This window comes from Mus caroli, chromosome 4, assembly GCF_900094665.2.
Source record: "Mus caroli chromosome 4, CAROLI_EIJ_v1.1, whole genome shotgun sequence".
Lineage (NCBI taxonomy): Eukaryota > Metazoa > Chordata > Mammalia > Rodentia > Muridae > Mus > Mus caroli.
The window spans coordinates 41272440-41294311 of NC_034573.1; the positions used below are offsets into that span (position 1 = coordinate 41272440).

Here is a 21872-nt window from a genome sequence, read left to right on the forward strand (position 1 = left end):
CCTGGGCTCAGGTCCCAGATGGTCATCTGTGGGATAGAGCTTTGCAAAGCCAAATACAGTTCCCTAGGGACATCAGGCTCCAAAGCCCAGACAGGAGACCCCACAGATGGAAAGGCTGATCCAACCCAGTGCACAGAAAGGGAAACTGAGGCTGGAGGGCAAAAGGAGATACAGGTGTCCAGGGGTCTGTGGCAAAGAGGAGGGATCTTGTTTCTTGCCTCCTCCAAATGCTGAACCTATCAGTCCAGTTTGTTTCTTCACTGTTAGGATTCTTTCCTGGTTTCCATGGAAACTGGCATCCGGACCCTTGGGAAGAGAGTGGCACCCTGTGGGGACTGCTCAGATTTTCCTCTGCAGTGTTCTCTAAAGCCTTCTGATGATTTCTCCCTATGCCCTAGGGAGGGGCCACCCTGAAATCACTGAGGATTCTGCACCGAACTTTCCAAGGGCAAGAGGCCCAGGCTGTTTCTGTCTGTCTTCCTTTCCTCAGGCCACGTTGCAGACTACCAGCTCTGCCAAACCCTGTGAGTGTACAGGGAGGGATGCCTGTAGGATGAAAGTGGAATTCCTTGTATTGGGGTACAATTGACCGAGCCTGGAAATACTGGTGAGAAGATGCAAAAGATAGTATTAGGGTTCTGGAGAGATAGATAGCTCTGTGCTTAAGAGCACCCACTCTCTGGCAGAGCACCTGGGCTCACCTCCATGCAGCCACACAGTGCCGTGTAGCCATTTCTTGTTCCAGTTCCAGAGGATCAGACATTCTCTTCTGACCTCTGCAGAAATTGCTTGTTCATGGTGCAGGGACATAAATGCAGGCAAAACACTCATGCATATAAAAAACTTTAAAAAAATAATAGTGAACAGAAGAAAGAAGAGAAGGAGGGAAGGAAAGAGAGGAGGGTAAGAAGATGATAATTTCTGTGTTCCTCACACTCCACTGAAGATAGATCCAGAAACTCATATATGCTAGGCTCTACCCCTGACCCCAGATGTGCCCAGAATGGAATTTTGACTCTGTGTTGAAGGAACCAGGGAGCTATTGAAAGCGTTGGAGCTCGCAAATAGCATGAACAGATAACCGCTAACCGTTCCTAGACAATGCTTCTCTTTTCGGTTCAGCTCCCTCTGTATCTTCAGCACTATACGAAGCACAGCATGGGGACAGACTTTATTTGAACAATGCCCAACCCCCCACATCCCCCATGAAACTCCTATGCATTAAAGAAATAAAGGAGCAAGACTGAAGTTAAAGTCAAGCCCACGAGGTGTTTGAGGGCAGCAGCTATACACAGACAGCTCATCTTGTTTAATCCGGGGCAGATTGGGGTTCTGAGACAGGGAGGGGTAGTTCATGAGCAGCACAGCTGAGAACTTGAGTGAACTTGAGCCCCACCTCTTCTGCCTGGGGGTTCACTGCTTGCCCCGAGGCTGTGTGGCTTCTGAAGAGGCTCCCTGGGAGATGGAAGGAGCTTGCACATCTAGTTGATGGATGAGCACGCAGGTGGTTGTAGGGTGTGAGGCTGGAGGCTGGCCCTACTGATGCTCATTAGAACTTTAGACTCAGAGCCTGGATGTTGGTTTAGTCAGCAATCCCATCTTAGCCAAATCAGCGAGCCCCAGGCCAGGGGGAAACCCAGTCTCAGTGGTTCCTGAGGAGTGAAAGGTTGGCCCCTAGCTTCTGCATATGCATGCATTCATTCAAATGTACACACACACACACACACACACACAGACAAGGATGGGATCCATTCATGCCAGTTTGACCTCCAATTTAGGGACTACATGGAAAAATAACAAGGTAATTATAATAATGAGAGAAGTGTATGCTGAATGTTCTAGACACAGTTTTGTTCAAATTGCCCTATGATAAATGTTAAAATCTGTGGAGAAGTGTGAGCCACTTCAATGACCCCAGGCCAGAGAGTCCCATTAACAGCCCCCACCAGCAGAGTTTCCAGACTTCCAGGGTTTGTCGCTCTGAGATGGAGAGATTTCTTCCCACCAGCTGTGACCTCCTTCTCTCCCTTGCCCCCAGCACAAAGCCATCCCAGGACAAGTCATGGACCAAATTGCTGAGCCTGTTTCTCTTGGCTCCCAGGCTCCTCCTTCCCGCCCCTCGTGGCTGCCTGAGCAGGTGGCCTTTCCGCTGGAAGCCAGGGATAAATGAGCCAGCAGGCACAGGCCCAGCCCTGAGTGTGGGTCACTCCAGGCCAGGGGTCATTCCCCGCCATACCGCACCCACCGTGGGACCATGCCTGTGGAGGAAGGCTGGACTGCTGAGAGCAAGGCTGAGGACTAGGGCTTGTAACAGACTCTGTGGCTCTCTTTCTGAGGCCGAGTCGATGGAAACAGAGCCTGTGGCCCAGCGTCTGCACACTTGTCCTCTCTTGCTGGTCTGGGATTTTCGGATGAGGGCGGGAGCAGAGAGGGTATCTGGAGAGAGTCTACAGACTACAGCTTTTGCTAAGTTTATGCCTTGCAAGCTGCACAGCTTGCTGATAACTTGGACACCATGTCGCCATCCCATAGGATCTCCGTAAGGGAAGTGGGCAGGAAGGCCCCATGTCAACCTGGTAATCTACTCAAAGGCTGCATGTTTGATAGAGGGTAGAGGCTGGAGGGGAACCCAGCTCTGACCAAAGTTAAAGGAGTCCTCCACTGCAGCCTGCTTCCTCTTCATCTCCCCTTTGCCAGCCGGCAGACTATGGGTCAGTGTCTAGAAAGGCTGGGTAGCCAGGGATCTTGAGGGATTTATGATTTGGGGTCTGGATAACCCCAGATTCTGCTGCTAGGCCTCATGACCATGTCTCTTCCTCCTTTCCATCAGTTCCCTGGCCCATAAAGCAAGGAGGTTGATTGATAGGATTATGGAAAAACACTTTAAACAGATCCCTGGAAATAGGAATTCATGAGATGGCCACATGCAAGCCTAGGTGAGCCGTTATCTGATCCCTGAACTCTACGCAGAAATAGAGCCCTGGATGTGAGCCAGCCCACTTACCCTAATGGACCCACAACTTCTGCAGACGCTGAAGGGTCCTACCAGAGAGCTTCCCATCCTCCCAGTAAAAGAGAGGGGAGGGGATGAGGGGACAAGACAAAGAAGGGGTCACATACTTGGGGCTTGGTGTTTTATCTAGAGCTGTGACAAGGAGGGGGGAAACCTGAGTAGGCCTTTCTTCCTTCTTCCCCATTTCTTTCTTACAAAGATAGCTTCACCCTAATGAAAAAGTATGTTGTTAAATTTCCTTCCTTTCTCTCTCTTTAAGATAGGGTCTCTTTATGTAATCCTGACTATCCTGAAACCCATTATGTAGACCAGACTGGCCTCAAGACTCAAGACTCAAGATAGAAATCTACCTGCCTCTGTCTCCTGAATGCTGAGATTAAAGATATATGCCCTATGTCTGGCACAAGTTCTTTCTAAATTTCTAAAAACAGATTCAAGGATTTAAGAATACATAAATATCTTTATTTTTCACACCAGGTGACTGGTGTAATGTAAAGGTACCCAGTGAAGAGGGGCGTCATCTATCCTCCGTTCTCTACTTCCTATCTGGACATGATTTCTAGCCCCAGTTTCTTGGAAATCCTTCTGGAGAGATCCTAATATATTCTACTATATGCATTGATTATGCATGTTGGAACTTGACGGATATACTTGAATTAAGAGCTTTGAAGCCTCTAGACAGCACCATCTCTTGGGCTACCTTACACATGTAGCTCACTGTGGCTAAGAACAGTATGTAGAGCATGACTATGGCCTTCAACGCCCTTTGCATGCTTATGTATTTGCTACAGGCTACTTCCTGCTGGTAATTATTCTTTTCTTTTTATTGACTGTATCCTGGCTACTGCTCAGATCATTACCTAAGGACTCACAGCATTCAGGAGGCTACATCTAATTCCCTTGAGTGAATATATTTTATCATTCACACTGGGTCAAAGAATACATATGCATTGGTACTTTTGGAAGGTGTCAGATTGCATCCCATGGATATGACACAATTTAGGATTTCACTAGCAGAGCAGGAGATGGGCCCATGCTGCCTCAGCCTCTTGCCAGCATTTTCGATTAGCCAACATTCTGATTGCTGCCAATCTGATAAGGAAAATGGGTTGGCCTTGCAGCTCTGCTCTTCTTTCATTGTGAGGTCAAACGTTTTTCATATACTTACATCTGAGCCGCCTTCGTTTTTTCCTGCTGTCTATAGAACTTCCTAGTCTTCACCCATCACTCTACTGACTTGTGGCATTACCCATCTGCTTTGCGTGTTAAAGGAGTGGCGTTGTGACGTCTGGTTTCTGCTTTTTCTGTTGGTTCTTGGTTTTTAAGCTGACATTGTGGGGTTTAATATTATTATGATTTTTAAAAAATGTTTTGGTCCTCAGATCTTTATTTCTTTGTAGGCAAATTTAACCAGATTTATGTCTTTAAATTATGAAATCACTATTGTGAGCCTTTGCTTTGTCTAGTTACATTTAACCAGATTTATTGTTCTTTTAACCTATGCCTTGTGGGGCTTGAGCCTCAAACTAAAATTACTTCAAATGGATGTCTTGTCTTGCTGTTTTAAAGCAGGCTATAAACTGGAGAAGATAGTATTCAGTTGAGAATTAAGTCTGGGTTCATGACTGTTGGACACTTTCCCTCTATTAACCTTGGCTTTGTGTTCTGTAAAATGCGGAGGTCGGAAGTTTCCATCCTCCCTTCCATCCATCCAGCCATCCAGCCTTCTGTTGACTCCTTACTTTGTCCATTTTTATACTCATCCTCACTGGCCTGGGTCCTGGGAACCATGAACGGTGAAATCCTTGTACACAATATTCACTGGGAGTAGAAACAAGCAGTAAATGGTGACATGAGGAAGGGGCTGTGATAGAAGACCCCAGTGTGGATGCAGGAGGCTTACAGTGCAGCTCCACCAAGAAGAGCTTATGGGCAGTGAAGGGAAAATGGCTGCAGGGGAGGGGTCCTGGACTGAGTCTTGAGGAGGAAGAGGAACAGGGGGAGAAGGAGGAGTTATTCTGAAAGGTGATTGGGTGGATGGGGTGAGTGTCATAGGGAAAGCATTGGGGTAGATGTAGGTCTGTAACAACAGAGGAGCACTCTAGGGGCCGTTGTAGATTATCTTAGGAGGTCAGGGGAGAATGACTGGGCACAGACAGAAAAGGTCTCTCAAGTCCCTGGGTGGCTGCCTGACCCTGGAGACCACAGATGGCCATGGAAGATTTCTAAGCAAGGACTCTATGTGACCCGATTTTCTCTTTAGGTAAAGAGGGTGGTCATCTTCATAAAAGTTGTGAAGTGTCTCCAGTGAAGTGTGTCCTAAAGAATCCTTGTGGTCACCATGACACACATTATTAATCCTGTCACTGGGGAGCAGAGGCAGGCAGATCTCTGAAAACTTTGGGGGTAGCCTGGTCTAGAGTAAAACACTGGGCCAGCCAGGACTACCTAGTGAGACCCTCTTTACAATAACAATAATAATAGCAACAATACAGTGAATACTTCCTGGGAGCCAATGTTAAAAATTAAACATAGTGAAGCTAGAGAGACGCTCAGAGGTTGAGAAGGCCATATAGTGCTCTTCCAGAAGACCGGAATTAGATTCTCAGCTCCCGCCTCAGGCAGCTCACACGACCTGTAACTCCAGCTCCAGGGTGCTGTGACACCTCTGGCCTCTGAAGGTAACCTGCCCTCATGCACCCACATCCACACACATAATTAGAATAATAATAATCAAAATAAACATTTCAAAAACTTAAACATACCGCTGTAATTAAAATGGACCTCTTGCAAGTGAGTCTCTCTACCTCCCCTCAGCCTGGGTATCCGAGGCCACCCGTGAGTGTGGTCAGTGGAAGAGAATCTCCAAAGGGCACTTGAGCAGCAGCAAATAAAACTGTAAGTGAACAGACCCTTGTCACCCACAAATCCCTGTCATCTGTGCAGTGGGATGGCCTGTACCCATAAGCAGAGGAGGCGAGGATGAAGGAATTTGTAGCAAATTGGTCTGGAAAGTCACGTAAGCCTCCCTCTCCATCACCAGAAAATCGACCTTGCCCATTGCAGCTCATGCACCTGTGGTAGGAGGGGGCCCAGCTTCAACAAGGATTAATCCGAAAATGATGATGTTGGGAGGAGAGGGGAGAAAGAAGCGAGGGATGGACCAAGGCGGCCTGCCAGTGTTTGTGTGAGGGTTGGAGTCATCTGTGGTGGCCCTGCACTCTGTTACAGACAAGGCTTGCATAGTAAATGCAAACAGAGGCACGGGAGGGAATGGTGACATGGAGTCCCCGAGGGGCCTGGGCTGAGGAAATGGACTGGAGAGGGTCAGCAAAGCTGGCGGTGGCTCTTAAGAGGAGTGCAGGGCACGTGCTGTTTCTGCCTGCTATCCTTTAGTTTCTAATTTTTCACACTGGGACTGGAATGGAGAGCAGATCTTGAGGGCCTTGTGCCTGTTGGACAAGTGTGGATCCAGGGAGTTTTAATCCATTCTCCTTTCTTCTCTCTCTCTCTCTCTCTCTCTCTCTCTCTCTCTCTCTCTCTCTCTCCTCTCCTCTCCTCTCCTCTCCTCTCCTTTGGTTTTTGAGACAGGGTTTCTCTGTGTAGCCCTGGCTATCCTGGAACTTTCTCTGTAGACCAGGCTGGCCTCAAACTCAGAGATACATCTGCCTCTGCCTTCTGAGTTCTGGCACTAAAGGTGTGGGCCACCAGGCATAGCCACCCAATCCTTTCTTCGGTTTAGTTTTGAAACCTGGTCTTATTACCCAGGATGGGTTTGAACTCACAACATATCCACAGCAGACATCAAACTTACCATCTTCCACCTCAGTCTCCTGTGTAACTGGAATCATAGGCCTGCATCACCAGACTCAGCTAAAAAATTTTGAAATGAAATAACATTTAACCCTCAAACTTCCAAATTATCATTTGAAATCATAACCAGTATGAGAATCGTTAATTAGCTATGTTACACTGTTTTTTTTCCCCAAATTGAGTCTTTGATATCCAGTTTGCATTTAGCACAGCATATTTCAAAGGGAAGACCTGCGATCCAAGTGTTCAATGGCTACTTTTAGCTAGTGGTTCCCATGCCAGAACAGGAGGAGTTAACAACACAGCTTAGGCGGAGTTTGTATCCTTTCCAAACCTGAAAGTCCATGACAGTGATGGGAAGGGCAGAGGTGAAGGGTCACCACCACTTACTGCTCATGAGCCCTGTGCCAGCATCCCACACTGTGTCGTTTCATCACCTCAGTTATCCTGCGTGATGACTAGTGCTTTTCTTTGTATAAGTTTACTTGTGTATATGAACACATGGACATATGTGCGGTAGGTGTGTGTGAGTGTGTGTGTGTGTGACAGAGACAGAGACAGAGGGGGAAAGAGAGAGAGAGAGAGAGAGAGAGAGAGAGAGAGAGACAGAGAACGTGAGCACTCAGAGGCCAGAAGTCAAGTTTGAGTGACTTCCTTCTCTCACTGAATCTGGAGCTCACAGATTCAGTCTGTCTGGACCAGCTGGCCAGCTGGCTAGCTGGCGGCAGGCTCCAAGCATTCTCTTGCCTCTGCTTTCCTTGCACTGGGATACAGGGAGCGCCATTACAGCCATGTTTTTATGTGGAGGCTGAGATCCAAGTTCAAGTCCTCAGATTTTCATGGTAAACACTACTGACTGAGCCACCTCCTCAGCTCACGTGTGTCCCCCACTGTGATTAAATATACATAGCACTTGTCATTCTGACCTTTGGATGAGTCTCCATATTACTCTTTATATTCTTCTATATAACCAAAACACATTATGGCTTAACCACACACACACACACACATGTAGACATATACACACAGATACAAATACATACAGACACACACAGAGGCACACACATACTGTCAGGCACACATGTGCTAGCTGCTGACTATGTGACTGTGACCCTTACCTCGGGGTCCTGTTGGTGTTCGGGATCTGCCTTCAGCTGAGTTTCATCCAGAACTCTTGTGGCAACCCCCCTTCTAATCAAACTCAGATATCAAGTCAACTGGAAGTCAGGCTAGCTTTGGTTCGCAGATCTCCCCATCACTGACTGTGTCTCCTCAGGCTAGGATTTCATGCCCTAAGCCTCAGTTCTTCATCCATAAAATGGGTTAGGAGCAGTTGATTTCCAGGGCTGATGCAAGGACAAAGGAATACAAAAGATGAAAAAACAGCAGTGACCACTCTGCACAAGGTGTTCAAGGATCCAGTCCAGGGAAGTCTTGACTATTGTGTAGCTGTAACAGAAAGGATTGTTGTGTCTACTGTCTTTGACTGGAGGCTACATGGATGGTATTCTACTTTACTCTCCTGTTGTGACAAAAAGCAACTTGAGGGGGTCAGGGTTTATTTCACCTTACTCTTCCAAAACACTATTTAGCACTGACGGAAGTTGGAACAGAAACTCAAGGCAGGAGCTTGAAGCAGAAACCACAGAGGAACACTGCTAAACACTCCCTAACCTCCGCTCAGCTAGCTTTCTTAGTCTAGGACCCCCTGCCTTGAGTTGACAAACCCCACAGTGAATTGCTGCCCTCTATACAAATTGGCCATCAAGAAACTGTTCCCCCAGAGTGCAGTTATAGAGAATGCTTCAACTGAGACTCCCACAGATAATTCTGGGCTGTGTCAAGTTGACAGTTGACGCTAACTAGGGAAGACAGTCTTGATCATTCATATGGGTCTTCCTTTGGCTTCCTCATGGGATAGAGAGAGAATCCTAGCCATGGACTAGGGGCCTCTGACTGTTGGCTATAGTCCAGGTGGCCACTAGGATATCCGCCCTTCTATCTGTCTGCCACTGCTCCATTCTGAGGCTCATTGCTCTAGGATCTGACTCTGGCCCTGAAGCCATGTCCACTGGCTCAGTGGCATGGGTATGTCCACTGTACCTGAGTCCTGCATTCCTCTCTCGCTCAGTTCTGTCACTTCCGAGGCAGCTCAGGGATGTGTGTTGGTCCCTGGAGCAGCTTGTAGCTTTTGTTCATGGACAATGGTGGTCTGTCAACCTCACCAAGCTTGCTCGTGAAGAGCACAGACTCGAGTCAGGGGAGATCTCGTTTTGAATTTTGCATGTTGAATCTTGCTTGCAAATTTGCTAGCTTCTGGCAGGCTTGGTTTTCTCAGGAGTAAACGGAAATAACAGTACCCAACCTTGTGGAGCTCAAGTGAGGATGAAGTAGGTTTAATTACGTGAGCAGTGCCTGGTACACACAGAGAGAGCTGGGATGCAGATGCTGCTGCTACTGCTGCTGCTGCTGTGCCTGATGATGGTGATGATGACGACGACGACGACGATGATGATGATGATGATGAGTGTTTACCACTATGAAGCAAAGCTCAATTGTGCTGGACTCCAGGGAACAGCCCCCCGCACTTTGTGCCTGCTTTACCCCTATGCTCTGAGCCACTTAAACAGAAGACCTCATTGTTTGTAAAACAAAGCAATCCAGCCCGATTCCACTTGGTTAAATAATCTCCATTAACTTGGAGATTTCTAGAAACATATTCTAGAAACGATTTGTGTTTTTCCAAACTGTAGATCACCGCGCATTAGTGGGCAGTACAATCAATTAATGAGCCTTCCCGGCATGGTTTTAATTTTTAGAAGAGAAAAACAACAATTAAAGGGGAGGAGAAAGCAGTGGAAGGCCCGGGTGAGCTTTCACAGTCACCACGCAGCGCTTTCTAAAATGGTGTTTCCGAGTTACAGTCATGTGTTTTTGTGCCCAGTGTACACCACACTACAGCACTGGGGCTTGTTTCAAAAGTTTGAGAAACTGCCATTCAGAAAGTCTCCTTTGAGTGGATTCCCATGGCGCCCACCTCCTTGTTCCAGCATAGTGGACTCACGGCCTCTCTCCCTCTCTCCCTCCCTGCAGGGTCAGCCTCTCGGGTTCACCTGGACCTCACAGTGCTCATTGGTGTCCCATTACCCTCATCTGTGTCCTTTACCACCGGCTATGGCGGTTTCCCGGCTTACAGCTTTGGGCCTGGTGCCAACGTCGGCCGCCCAGCCAGGACCCTCATCCCACCGACCTTCTTCAGGGATTTCGCCATTGGTGTGGCGGTGAAGCCCAATAGCGCCCAAGGGGGCGTGCTCTTCGCTATTACCGATGCTTTCCAGAAAGTCATCTACCTGGGCCTGCGGCTTTCCAGTGTGGAGGATGGGCGCCAGCGGGTTATCCTCTACTACACGGAACCAGGCTCCCACGTGTCCCGTGAAGCTGCGGTTTTCTCCGTGCCCGTGATGACCAACAGGTGGAATCGTTTTGCCGTGACCGTCCAGGGTGAAGAAGTGGCCCTTTTCATGGACTGTGAGGAACAGAACCAAGTCCGTTTCCAGCGATCGTCCTGGCCTTTGACTTTCGAGCCCAGTGCCGGGATCTTTGTGGGCAATGCTGGAGCCATGGGGCTGGAGAGATTTACGGTGAGTTTCAGTCCACTCCCCACAGACCAGGGAAGTTTGGACACGAACTCCCACACACTAAGGAGGAGCAATGATCATTATTATTTTACTCTCATGCTCTCAAAAGGCATGAACACCATGTGGGAAGGACTCTAGGCCTGGAAGCCAGTGATCCCAGTACTCTGCAATAAACTGGGGCTGCAGTGTTAGGCAGTAGTGTATGCCCCAGTCTGTTGTGCTGGCTGAATGTGACACAAAAGCCCCTATCCGGAGGCTGCACTTTTTGGCCCATCCTGTAATCTCAGCACTCAGGAGACTGAAGCAGGAGGATCACGAATTCGAGGCTGGCCTGGGTTGCATAGTAAATTATAGGCCTGTCTGGGAAAATAGTCAGAACTGCTTTATTCACTGAAAGCCATGACTGAAAGTCAAGCCTGCTAGTCTCACGTGATTTAATTTCCACATGTGAGTGGTAGTTGTGTTTGTTTCTGTAATGCTGGACAAATCTGAACAATCGCATTCAGGAATCACTTCTCTGTCCTCTTTTAAACAGTATGTCCTAAAACTAACAAACCAGAAGACTGACTTGACTACCAAGGTGCATTCTGGGGAAAATAACCATTATCAGAGGCCCTAGGGTGACTCAGACACAGTAGGGAACACAAGAGGCCTGGCTCAGACCTGCAATTTCAGTACTCACATTTCTGTGAGTCATGAGTTCTAAGCCAGCCTGAGCTGAGTGAGTGCCAGGTTAGCCTACAGACTGAGAGATCCCACCTCAAAATCTTAGCAATCCAGAATCAGGCAGATCTCCGTGAGTTCAAGGCCAACATGGTCCACCTAGTGAGTTTCAGGACAGCTAGAGCTACAAAATGAGAACATGTCTCCAAAAATAAAAAATTTTAAAAATTAAAATATAAAATTTAAAAAAGAAAGGAAGAAAGAAAGAAAGGAAGAAAGAAAGAAAGAAAGAAAGAAAGAAAGAAAGAAAGAAAGAAAGAAAGAAAGAAAGGAAGGAAGGAAGGAAGGAAGAAAGAAAGAAAGAAAGAGAAACTCAACCCCAACAACCAACCAACCAAAAGGAAATGAAGAAGTCACCACTAGAGGGCAGAAATTGAATCTATTTGCAGCTCAGTGGGGACGCTGAGGCTGTGTGTACATGCTACATGTGTGTGTGCTACACATGTGCGCATGCTGGCGTTGGTGTCTTTTGAAGAATGAGCTCCAGATCTGGGGAGTGGGGTTGGGAGGCCGCTGGCCACTCGCCACATCACAAGAAAGTCTAGCAAGGAAGTTTTGAGCTTTGGGGGCAAAGGAAGACATGTTTCGGGGCCTGCTGCTGACCCTCAGAGGCCCTGGAGATGCTAGGAAGCTGTTGTGGCTGTCCATATTCTGAACATATGCTAAGGGGGTCCATAGTCTTTGGGAGCAAACAAGGAGGGTCCCTTGCCTGGAGAGCTGGAGGGGAGGGTTGCAGCATTCCTGGCACCTCCATAGACAGCACAGTTCCAGGCTGGTTCTTTGCAATGTCCTCACTCGCCAGGACACTCCTGTCCTCTGTGGGCATTATCATGTACACCTGTAACCCGTGACTCTGGTTTCTCTCTTCCTCAGGGTTCCATACAACAGCTTACCATCTATTCAGACCCCAGGACCCCTGAGGAGCTGTGTGAAGCACAAGAGTCCTCGGTGAGCCTCTGCGGTTCCCCCGCCCCACCCCCATCTCACCCAGGGCTCTGTGCCTCCATCCCCCAGTCAGCCAGGGGAAGGCTGGATGCCCATGCAATTCTTCTCCCTCAGCGTCATGCCGCCGCCGCCTAAAGCCTCTCATCATGGCCAGCACTGCCCCAAGTCCTATTTTGGGCTTTTGGCTTTCTTTCACTTTTTAAAGCTTTTCAGCCGTCTCCTTGGAGTGGGGGCTGTGTGTCTTATAAGGTGTTCCTCGGGCTGTGGCAGTCAATGGCCTGGTTTCCAGCCTTCCTGCCAAGAAGGGTGTCAGGATTCTAAAATCAGAGCTAAAATGCTAAGATATTCTTGGTGTAAAGTCCTATAAAAATGAACCTAAATTTAGGTTCATTTTATGCTTGGCAAGTGAATCGATTCCTAAGCTGGGGGTGGGGTGGGGGCCAGGGAGGAAAGATGCCTCCTTCCTTCCCTCCCTCCAGGATTTACTGATAGTGACAGCCCCTTGTAGGCTGGGGATAAAGGGCTATACTTCAGGGGCCGTCCCCCCCTCCAACCTATGACAGGCACTTAGAGACACAACTCAGTGAGAGAGTCTTAGACCTAGCTCAGCAGGTCAGGGAGCAGAGGGGAAGGAGGAGGAGCTGGAAGCCAGGGAGGGAGAGACACTGTCTGAGGGTTCTTCCAGGCAGACAGGAGCATCATGCCAAAGCCAGATGCAGGCCGGGTGGCGAATCCTGTGACTGTTGCTCTTTAAGTGATGTCAGCTTCTGAACACATTAGAAGTTGGTTTCACTAATTTAGTGTTTCAAAAAAAAAATCTGCGCACCAGAGGTAGCATTTATGCTTGTTTGAATTTCTAGACTCCTGAGCCAGTGCCATTCAAGAGAGCTGGGAGATAGGATGAGGAAGTTGTCAAATATTTGTCTCTGCTCTGCATTCAAGTTGAAGTATAAATAACCCAGAGGTCCCAGAACAGAGGAACCTCTGCAGACATAGCGCTGGCTCCTGGGTAGACACAGGGGCTGGCTGTGAAGGTTAGGTGACAGCAGGAAGCCACCTTGGATGAGTGCTCCCTGAATGGGTTCCAGGGAGCACCTTGCACATACCAGGAGCAAAGGGAGCCTGCACATGGTCGGAAGGTGAAGTAACGAATTGTAGCAATAGCAGTGTGGCGGGAAATAGAAAAACCAACCACGCACTCTGCCTTTCCCACCCTGTCTCTGATCTCATGTTTGCATACATGTACACACACAGAGAGGCACAAACACCACACATACATGTATTCACATGTACATTCATGTATGCATGCATACCACACAAACATGTATATATGTGTACACATGTCTTCATACACATATATGTATGTGGATGTATATGTGCACACACATGCATGCATACCAAACACAGATGCACCCACACAGATGCAGTCAAACAGATGCACATACATGCATGTAAGTGCACATATACACATACATGCAAATGTACACGCATGCACATACGGCTCCTCCGCAGGAGTCTGCTTGTCAGTCTCCGACCTTCTAAAGTACCACAGTCCAGTGTAACCTGCTCTCATGCCTCATGTGTGTTGTGACTTATCTCCTCACAGGCGTCTGGAGAAGCCAGTGGGTTTCAGGAGATGGATGAAGTCGCTGAAATCATGGAAGCTGTCACCTACACACAAGCCCCGGTGAGCATGCATGCTGCCCCCGTGAGTGAGTTGTCTGCCTCAGGTTGTTGTCAAATAGGTGAGGTTAAGTACCAGATCCTCTGGGGGAGTCAGGAGGGCCCTTTGCTACCTCACACCCACACCCAAGCAAGCTGCCAATTTCCCAGGGTCGCCTGCATGCATGGCTATGAAAGACATGCCGAGGCAAATGAGCTCTGTGGCCTTGGAGAATTGACTCAGACCCACTGAACTTCAGTTCTCTTCTACCAGGTGATGATAGCATATAGGGTCATTGATTGGAGAGGTAGACAAGGCAGTCAGGAGTGAGCCTCAGAAAGTCCCCGGCATGAGGGAAATAACCCTGAATGATACTGAGTGTTGTGTTGAACCCATGGCAAAGCAGCCCCTACCTCATCCCAGCATCCACATTTCTCCCTCCTGGGACTGTGTTCTGCAGAGAAGAGAAAGGGGTTTGTTTCCAAAGCCTTGAGTCAGACCATGGAGTTGCAAGGATCTCCCACCTTTTGATAATAGCAAGGAGCGTCTGAGCTGCAAGCAAAGACAGCTCCCAGGCTGGGCTCAGCACTCAGTAAAAGCTTCTGATAGAGAGCAGGGAAACAGAAATAAGGCAGGGACTGTACACTATAGACCTCAGGCAGCAGGGATGTGGGTGTGGCAGGTAAGAACCATAGTCTGCTAACGCTAGAAAGACTTAGACAGATGTCTATACCAGAGAGGGAACCTGGGCAAACTGAGAGCACAGGTCTCCTGATATCTACCCATGGGTTATGGTCTGGGTGGGATTGTGGCAGTGCACCCCCAAGACCTTGGCCAATCTTGGCTGAGATGGGGAAGCCAAGGATCCAGGAGTCTGTGTACTGCTTGGGGGCAGTGTTGGAGTCCTGTGTGTCCGTTAGGCTTAGCCACCCATGGGCACATCCTGGCACAGGTCAGTGGGCCACATGCTCAGGGCTCTAAGCATGACGTTGCTTTGTATAGACAGGTTCATAACGTAGAGAGAGGCTAACTCACAATAGGTGGTCCCTAGAGCAACCAGAAAGTGCAGTAGGGTCTGAGAGGTGAGAAGGTCACAGGGGTGAGAATGGGGCACGGATTTGGGAGGGGAACGTGGAGACAGCCATCTTAGGACAAGCATAGAGGGTGAAGCAGGAGAGGAAGAGAGCTCATTGTTCTGTGGATACGATGTCTTCCTTGCACCCTGCATGGAAGGTGATCCACCATGACATCAGCGCTTCAGATACAGGGACTGATGTGGGGAGCAGGGGACAGCATCAGCCTGGAGAGGGTGTGACATTGATCTCTGAAGACCTGGAGAAGTGATGGAAGAGAAGCGGCTGGTGGCGTGGTGCACTTGGGTCTCTGGGGCAGCCCACTCTTTTCTTTCTCCAGTTCTTAGGAACTTGGGAGAAGGGCTGTACTCAGAGACCTACCCACAGTAGGTCCTAGCCCTGTTGTTCCTGGCTACTGGCCTTCAGCGGGAGACCTAATGTCTCTAAGATAGCTTCCCCCATTAGTCCAGAGCATGCCTGCTCGTGGATTGGTTTGAGAGGTGGACAAACCGCATGGTCCAAACACTCAAGTAGACCTTGGTACACAGAAGTGGTGGGTAAAGTCTTGTGGTGGTCCCTGCAGACTAGCTGGTGAGGATTTCAAGAAGCCAGGGAGCTCAGGGCCAGACTCAGTGCAGCACACAGTTGGTTCCCTGTTGTTTTGGAATCCCCTCCACACTGGCTTGCTGGTGTCTTGTTGTGCAAACCCTCTATGGCTGTCCTCTGCTTCAGAGAACTCCCCTAGACCCATCCTGTTGGTCCCAAAGCTGCTGGTTCCCAACACCCACAAGGCAGACACCATCTTCAGGGTTCTTCTGTCCCTATACATTCGTTCCTCCACCTACACATGCTCACCCTCCAGAGGGCGCTGCTGAGTTCAGATTCATGTCAGAGAGGGCTTCTGAGGTCTGTTCTATAGGAGAGGGCGTGGAACAGCATTGTTGTTGTTGAGGCCACATGGCCTGAAGGTGACAGAGCCACCTCTTGGGCCACACCCTCACTCTACCTTAAAGGGCATCATGGCTCTTTTTTGGCACAGGGAATTTCCCTCTTGGTCTCAGACAGCCCTTCCTTTCTCTGTCTGGCTTCTTTCTTGGTCAGAATCTCACTTCTCCATTTCAGCCTTTGTAGCTTGCTACCCTCCGGGACATGGACCCTAACTGGCAAACAGAGCCAGAGTTAGCTTGTCCAGCCCTCCCTGCTCGTCCTGTTTAGGGTCAGCACCTCTGCTGCCCCATGCCTTTCTCTCCTGCCGAGCCAGCTCCTGTTCATGTGCCTTTGCATATCTGAAAAAACAAAAAACAAAACAAAAAAAACAAACAAAACAAACAAACAAACAAACAAAAAAAAAACCGTACCTTCTGCTGAGTTAGAATTAACTTCTGTTTCTCAGCTCTGGCTGTACACGTGAATCACCTGTACCCAAATGTACGTGGGACCGACAGAGGTCCTTACTAAAGAAGCCCCAGGGCTGCTTCCCTGGGGTGTTCAGCGTGTCTGAGCAAAGCAAGAATCTACACTGGCAGAGAGCTCTGAGGGTGATTCCCAGACACAGCCAGGACCTCTTCCAGCCACACCTAAGGGCTCTCGGCTTCCCAGACATACCATCTGGGACTTCCAATTCCGACAGCTCTGTGCAGTTCTGCTTGCCTGGAACCCCCCACCTCCACCCGCCCTTCCTTCCTTCCTTCTGGCAAATTCTTATCCACCTCAGGATCCAGGCCAAATCCTCTCCCGTGAGGCCACTTGCTTCCATGCCCCTGTTTCCAGCTTGGCTCTGGCTTCTGCTATCCTGTGTGCTCCGTGATAACAGCCTGTGAGGCTGGTCTGTGCCCCAGGGCTCAGCCCACAGCTGGGCACATAGTGGATCCACAGGAACCTACCTGTGAGTGAGTACATCCAATTGTGACTGTGAGGGTGGGCAAAAGCAAAGCAAAGACACACAAACACACCTCCACAATAACTTGAAAAGGCACGGAAGTCTTCAGACTAGATCTGCCTACACTGTCACAGCCCACACTTGGTTCCTCGCCCGTATTCTTTCTGCAGCCAAGAGCTGTGTGTTTGAGATGAGGTACCTCACTTTCTCCACAGAGTGGGATGCCTGGAATCTCACCTTTCCCCAGAGCAGGGCCCAGGCGGCCATGGCTGCCTGCCTAAGATTTAGTTAGACTTTGGCTGAAAGGCTAGTCAATAACTCTTCCTGAGATCTCCTTGAGTAACAACAATAGCTAACCCTGTTTCAGGCTTGTCCCTCTGCTTGCCTCAGCCTTGTCTGCTCCTGAGGCCCATGTGTCTTACAACATATCCTTGCTTCCAGCCATTGGCATCCATGGAGGCTACAATTGGGCTTCCCTAGCTCCACTGGGACCCATGGAAAATAGGCTCCTCCTGGACCCGGCACAGGGAAAGAAGATGCACACCCCAGGGTGGGCCAGTCCCACCTGGGTTTTACTGCTTTTCCTGGGGTTCTCACTCTTTCAGCACCCCTAGCACCTGCTGTTTGGGTTTTTTCAGAGTCTGACTAAAACTCCTGAGCTGGTCTTCAGCATCCCTAGTCTACACCCTTTGAGCCGCTCCCTCCCTCATCACTGACCTGGTCCCTTTTATCAGATTTATTTTTATTTTATGTGTATGAGTCTTTTGCCTACCTGTATGTTTGTGCATCATATGTGTGCAGTGCCCACAGAGGCCAGAAGAGGGCACCCGCTCCCCTGGTGTAAGAACCAGTTGCACAATACCAAACAGGTGCTGGGAATTGAACCTGGGTCCTCTGGAAGAGCAGCCAGTGCTCTTAACCTCTGAGCCATCTCTTCATCTTCTGTGGAACATTTTTTATTGTCCCCATTGTACAGAGGAGAAAGCTTAAGCCTAGCGAGGCAGTATGATTTGTCCAAAAATAGGTCAGTCAACTAAATAGAGAGCAGACATCCCACCCATGTCTCACAGTAAGGACTGAACTATGAACTCTAAAGTCACAGGGCTCCTCCTAACAGTCCTCCCTGTTATGATGGGCTGGATATTTACCCAGTGGAGTCTGACATCAAGAGTTGTGCCTGATCTTGTTAGGATGTTCAAGGAGTGCTGCCGCAGCAAATGAGCCTGAAACCTTAGTGTCTTAACACAGCAGAGATGGGTTTCTTTCCCACACACTAAGTACAACATTAAACTCTTCCACTCAACCCTCCATCCTTCCCAGCGACCTGCTGGAGCTTAGAAAAATGAAGAGACTAAAGGCTGACAACCCTGGCTCTCACAAACTGCTCCCAGCATCTAGGATTGCTGTCCAGACATTTAGTACCAGCACTGAGTTTCCTGCCTGAATTTCTGAATTGCTTTATTTCCAGCCGTTGGGTTTTGTTTTCCCCTAGTTAGTAAGACTGGTTAAGACCTTACCTGGCTTTGGAGAAGCTATACAGATGCAGGTCTTCTGTAGAAGAAGAACATGGACACAGCCATCGCTGTCAGAGCCTTGTCTACCGTGCTGCTCTGGGGCTGGGTTTATCTTGTGTTACAGTGCAGCCTGACTCACTGAGATAACTGTCCACATATTCCTGAATCCATCATCTGCTCTGTGCTAGCCTGAGACCTGGGCATCCCAGAAGTGTGGTTTCTGAGCTTAGAAGCCTTACTCTGGGATCAGCAATGTCTCCCTGGGCAGTGAGTGGGATGGTATGACACCCAGCACATACCTCTTTCTAACCTGGGAGGTACAATGCTACCCAGAGACACAGCCAGTGTAGGCATTCGGGATTATTCAGAATTCCAAGGATAAATTATTTTCCAGATTCACCATTAAGTAAATCCCTTTTTACGTAAATTTACTTAAAAGTAAATTTAAAAAAAGTAAATTTTTTTAAAAGTAAATTTCATTTCTTCTCTCTTCAGCCTAAAGAATCACACGTTGATCCCATAAGCACGCCCCCTACGTCATCCTCTCCTGCTGAGGACACGGAGCTTTCTGGTGAGCCAGTACCAGAAGGAACCCCAGAAACGAACTTGAGCATCATTGGACACAGCAGCCCTGAGCAAGGCAAGTCCTGACACGCACATGAGACTGGCAGTCTATCACTGAGTGATCGACATGTATGCAACACACAGAGCTCATGTCATCATCCCTTCTCCCTTCAAGGGAAACTGAGTCAGAGAAATCAGGTAGCCCCTCCAAGACTGCATGGCCCGTTAGCGGCAGAGCTGGCACTTGCTCTCCAATGTCTGAGCTTGAAACCTTCAGATTTCCCTCTGCTTTCCCTATAGGAAAGCTTAAAAGAAGCACTGCAGCTAATTGTGTACCTACTGTGTGCCAAGTGTGTACATACTTTTCCAGTTCCACCGTGCCATCTAGTCCATAAAGCTAGCTGCAATTTTACCAGTGGAAAAATCCAACCCCTGGAAAAGGCCAGGGAGTGTGTTCACAAGCTCACAGCCCCATCTCCGAATCTCCACTTGTTCTGATTTCTGCTACCCACAATCTGGATCTCAGAGGATCTGGTCAGCTGAATGATGGCTAGAAACAGGCATGGGTCACCCAGTGGGTAAATGACAATGGAAAGCAAGCCTCAGATCCTTTCCTGCTGCTCCTCTGCTTCTGCTCCACCCCCACCCCCACATACACACACTACAGTGCACAAGCAAAAGCCCAGAGAACATCTGTGATTTCCCCTAAGCAGCAGACTGACATGCACCCATGGCCTGAGAATACCGTGTTGTGGAGGGCAATAATGTGTAGCCCTAGCTGCAGCAAAGGCCAGAGCTCTGAGATGTAAAGGCAAGGTGATTCCCAGCAGCACTGTTCATCCAAATTGCCTGTAGCAAGGATTTGTTGAGCAAACACGATGTCCTGTATCCACGTGATGGGGATGACCTGATGAGTTAGAGACATGCTGTGGAGCCTTCACCACAAGAGTGGATTTCAAAACTACTAAATCCAACGCTATGAACACATGTTATTCGCATGTGTGGGGGATACATTAGCCATTTGGTACAACATCCAGTGCGGGGTAGGACTGCAGGTGGTTTTGATTCTCGCTGTTTAACTTCTGTGTTTCAAAACATCGTTTACGGTAGTCGTGGTTCTTGCTCTCTTTGCTTCTGCCATTGGCCAATGAGAGTTATTTTAACAACTGAATTTGGGGAGTCTATGGATAAGACACCAAGATGACTAGACAGGGAAATTATAAATAATTTAATAATGTTACAATGAAACTAAGGAGTCTTGAAGATGTGGCAGTGGGAAGCCGGGAGGGCAGAAGGAATGCCAGCCAGCTTTGAGAGAAGCCCTATGCGGTTGCCTATTTGCATTGGGGCATGGCTGAGATTGCAACCTTTCTTAATTCTCGTTGGTGAATTGTAACCATCCTTGCTTCCTGGTGACTGAGAGGGTAGGCTGCACTGTGGTTTCCATGCTCCTAGCAACACAGAAACATCATCAGGCACGGATACTGTTGTGTTGGTCTGAGTAGGGCAATAGGCAGGGTGGCTTTTCCAGTCTGAGAAGGCAAGATCTAAATGGAGGCCTAGACTTCCACCTGAGGAGAGCCTCTCACCCATACCCAGTGACAGCTTTGCTCCTCATCTAACGGCCAGAGGGAAACCCAGAGCTAGCCCAAGTGCCCCTTTTCTTGGTGAGTTAACAGCCCGGATGGTGGAGAGAAGGAAGCCTGTAGCCCAAGTACCAGTTGCCTGGCTCTCTGATATTTGAGGCTTTCTGACAGTGTCTGCCCCAGCTCCAGCCAGGGTAGCTGCTTGTATAGCACCCCCTGGTGGTCAGAGCCGGGAGGATCCAAGCACAGGCCAATGCGGGACAGAACCCTCCTGGAGTTCTCAGTGGTCGCACAGGGGCTGCTGAAGACGTGAGGGGACATGTAAATGCTACACGTATGAAGAAAGTCTTGCATGGAGACAAGTTTGTCTATCTTACAAGCTGCTCCCAGTCACTACTTTTGCTGTGATTTGGCTCCTCGGCAGAAGGGTAATCAGGATAAGACAGATTTAGTAGCACAGGCCTGTAATCCCAGCCAATCAGGAGAGCACAACAGGAATATATCATAAGTTCAAGGCCAGCCTAGGCAACTTAGTGAGACCCTTTCTCAAAAATACACACACACACATACACGCACATGCACACGCACAAAGAGGGCCAGAGATACAGCTTAGTAATAGAGTACTTTTTAGCTTGCAAGACATCCAATGCTAAGTCTTTAACACTACCACTACTACTACTAGTAATTAATAATAATTATTATTACTATTTTAAAGTTGTGATTAGAGCAAGATACCTGCCTTGGGGTGTTATTAAGGAAGCTGAGAATGAGAAACTCTGGTCTGGCAGGAGGTTGGTGGCACAGACACCTTGGCGAATAGCCATTCAGAGCCCTCTCCACAAATGTGTATTCAGTCTTCATAGGGTGGTAGGGACAGCGGTGATACTGACGACGAAATGATAATCTCTTCTCTTTCCACTCCTGTAATCTGGAAGAAGCCAATATTCAGCACTGTGATTGAGCGGTCTATACACATAATTATATAAACGCCTACACAAACAATATGTGTGCTAGGTAATATTTACTACATAGCATACATATGTAATAGAATAATCACACGGAATGATAGAAAACATGTGTACTCATAGGTAGTCACCTTTCTCTTCCGTGAGTATAGAACTCCAATGCTAATGAGTATTTGTGAGTGACTTGCTATGTGCCAGGCGCTGTCCACCACACTTTCCTCAAATCATCTTGGTCGGGTAATACAGAGTCATCAGCATGGTTTCTACCCTCCGAGGTAGGAATCGTGATCTCCACTCATAGATGAAGGAACTTGGGACACAGGTTAAGTATCTGCTCCACTTCACATTCTGGGGCACGGCAAAGCATGATTTCAGGCAGCAAGAGGTGCCAGCACCCATGATGGAAGCCACCAGGTCCTAGGTCCTTGTCCCGTTCTCTAGGCTGCCTCTTCCCTCCTGGTCCTGTATCGTGGAGTCATTGACATCTTCCCAAGCT

General features: G+C 48.6%; 1 protein-coding gene across 1 annotated transcript in view; it reads left to right on the forward strand.

Annotated features, from left to right (window-relative positions):
* The window catches only part of Col15a1 (collagen type XV alpha 1 chain), a 104346-nt gene that overhangs the window by 26883 nt on the left and 55591 nt on the right, over positions 1–21872 (forward strand). The window contains exons 3-6 of the mRNA XM_021160109.2: positions 9920–10467; positions 12061–12135; positions 13739–13819; positions 18757–18901. Coding sequence (XP_021015768.1) covers positions 9920–10467; positions 12061–12135; positions 13739–13819; positions 18757–18901 — 849 coding nt within the window. The remainder of the gene's footprint in view (positions 1–9919; positions 10468–12060; positions 12136–13738; positions 13820–18756; positions 18902–21872) is intronic.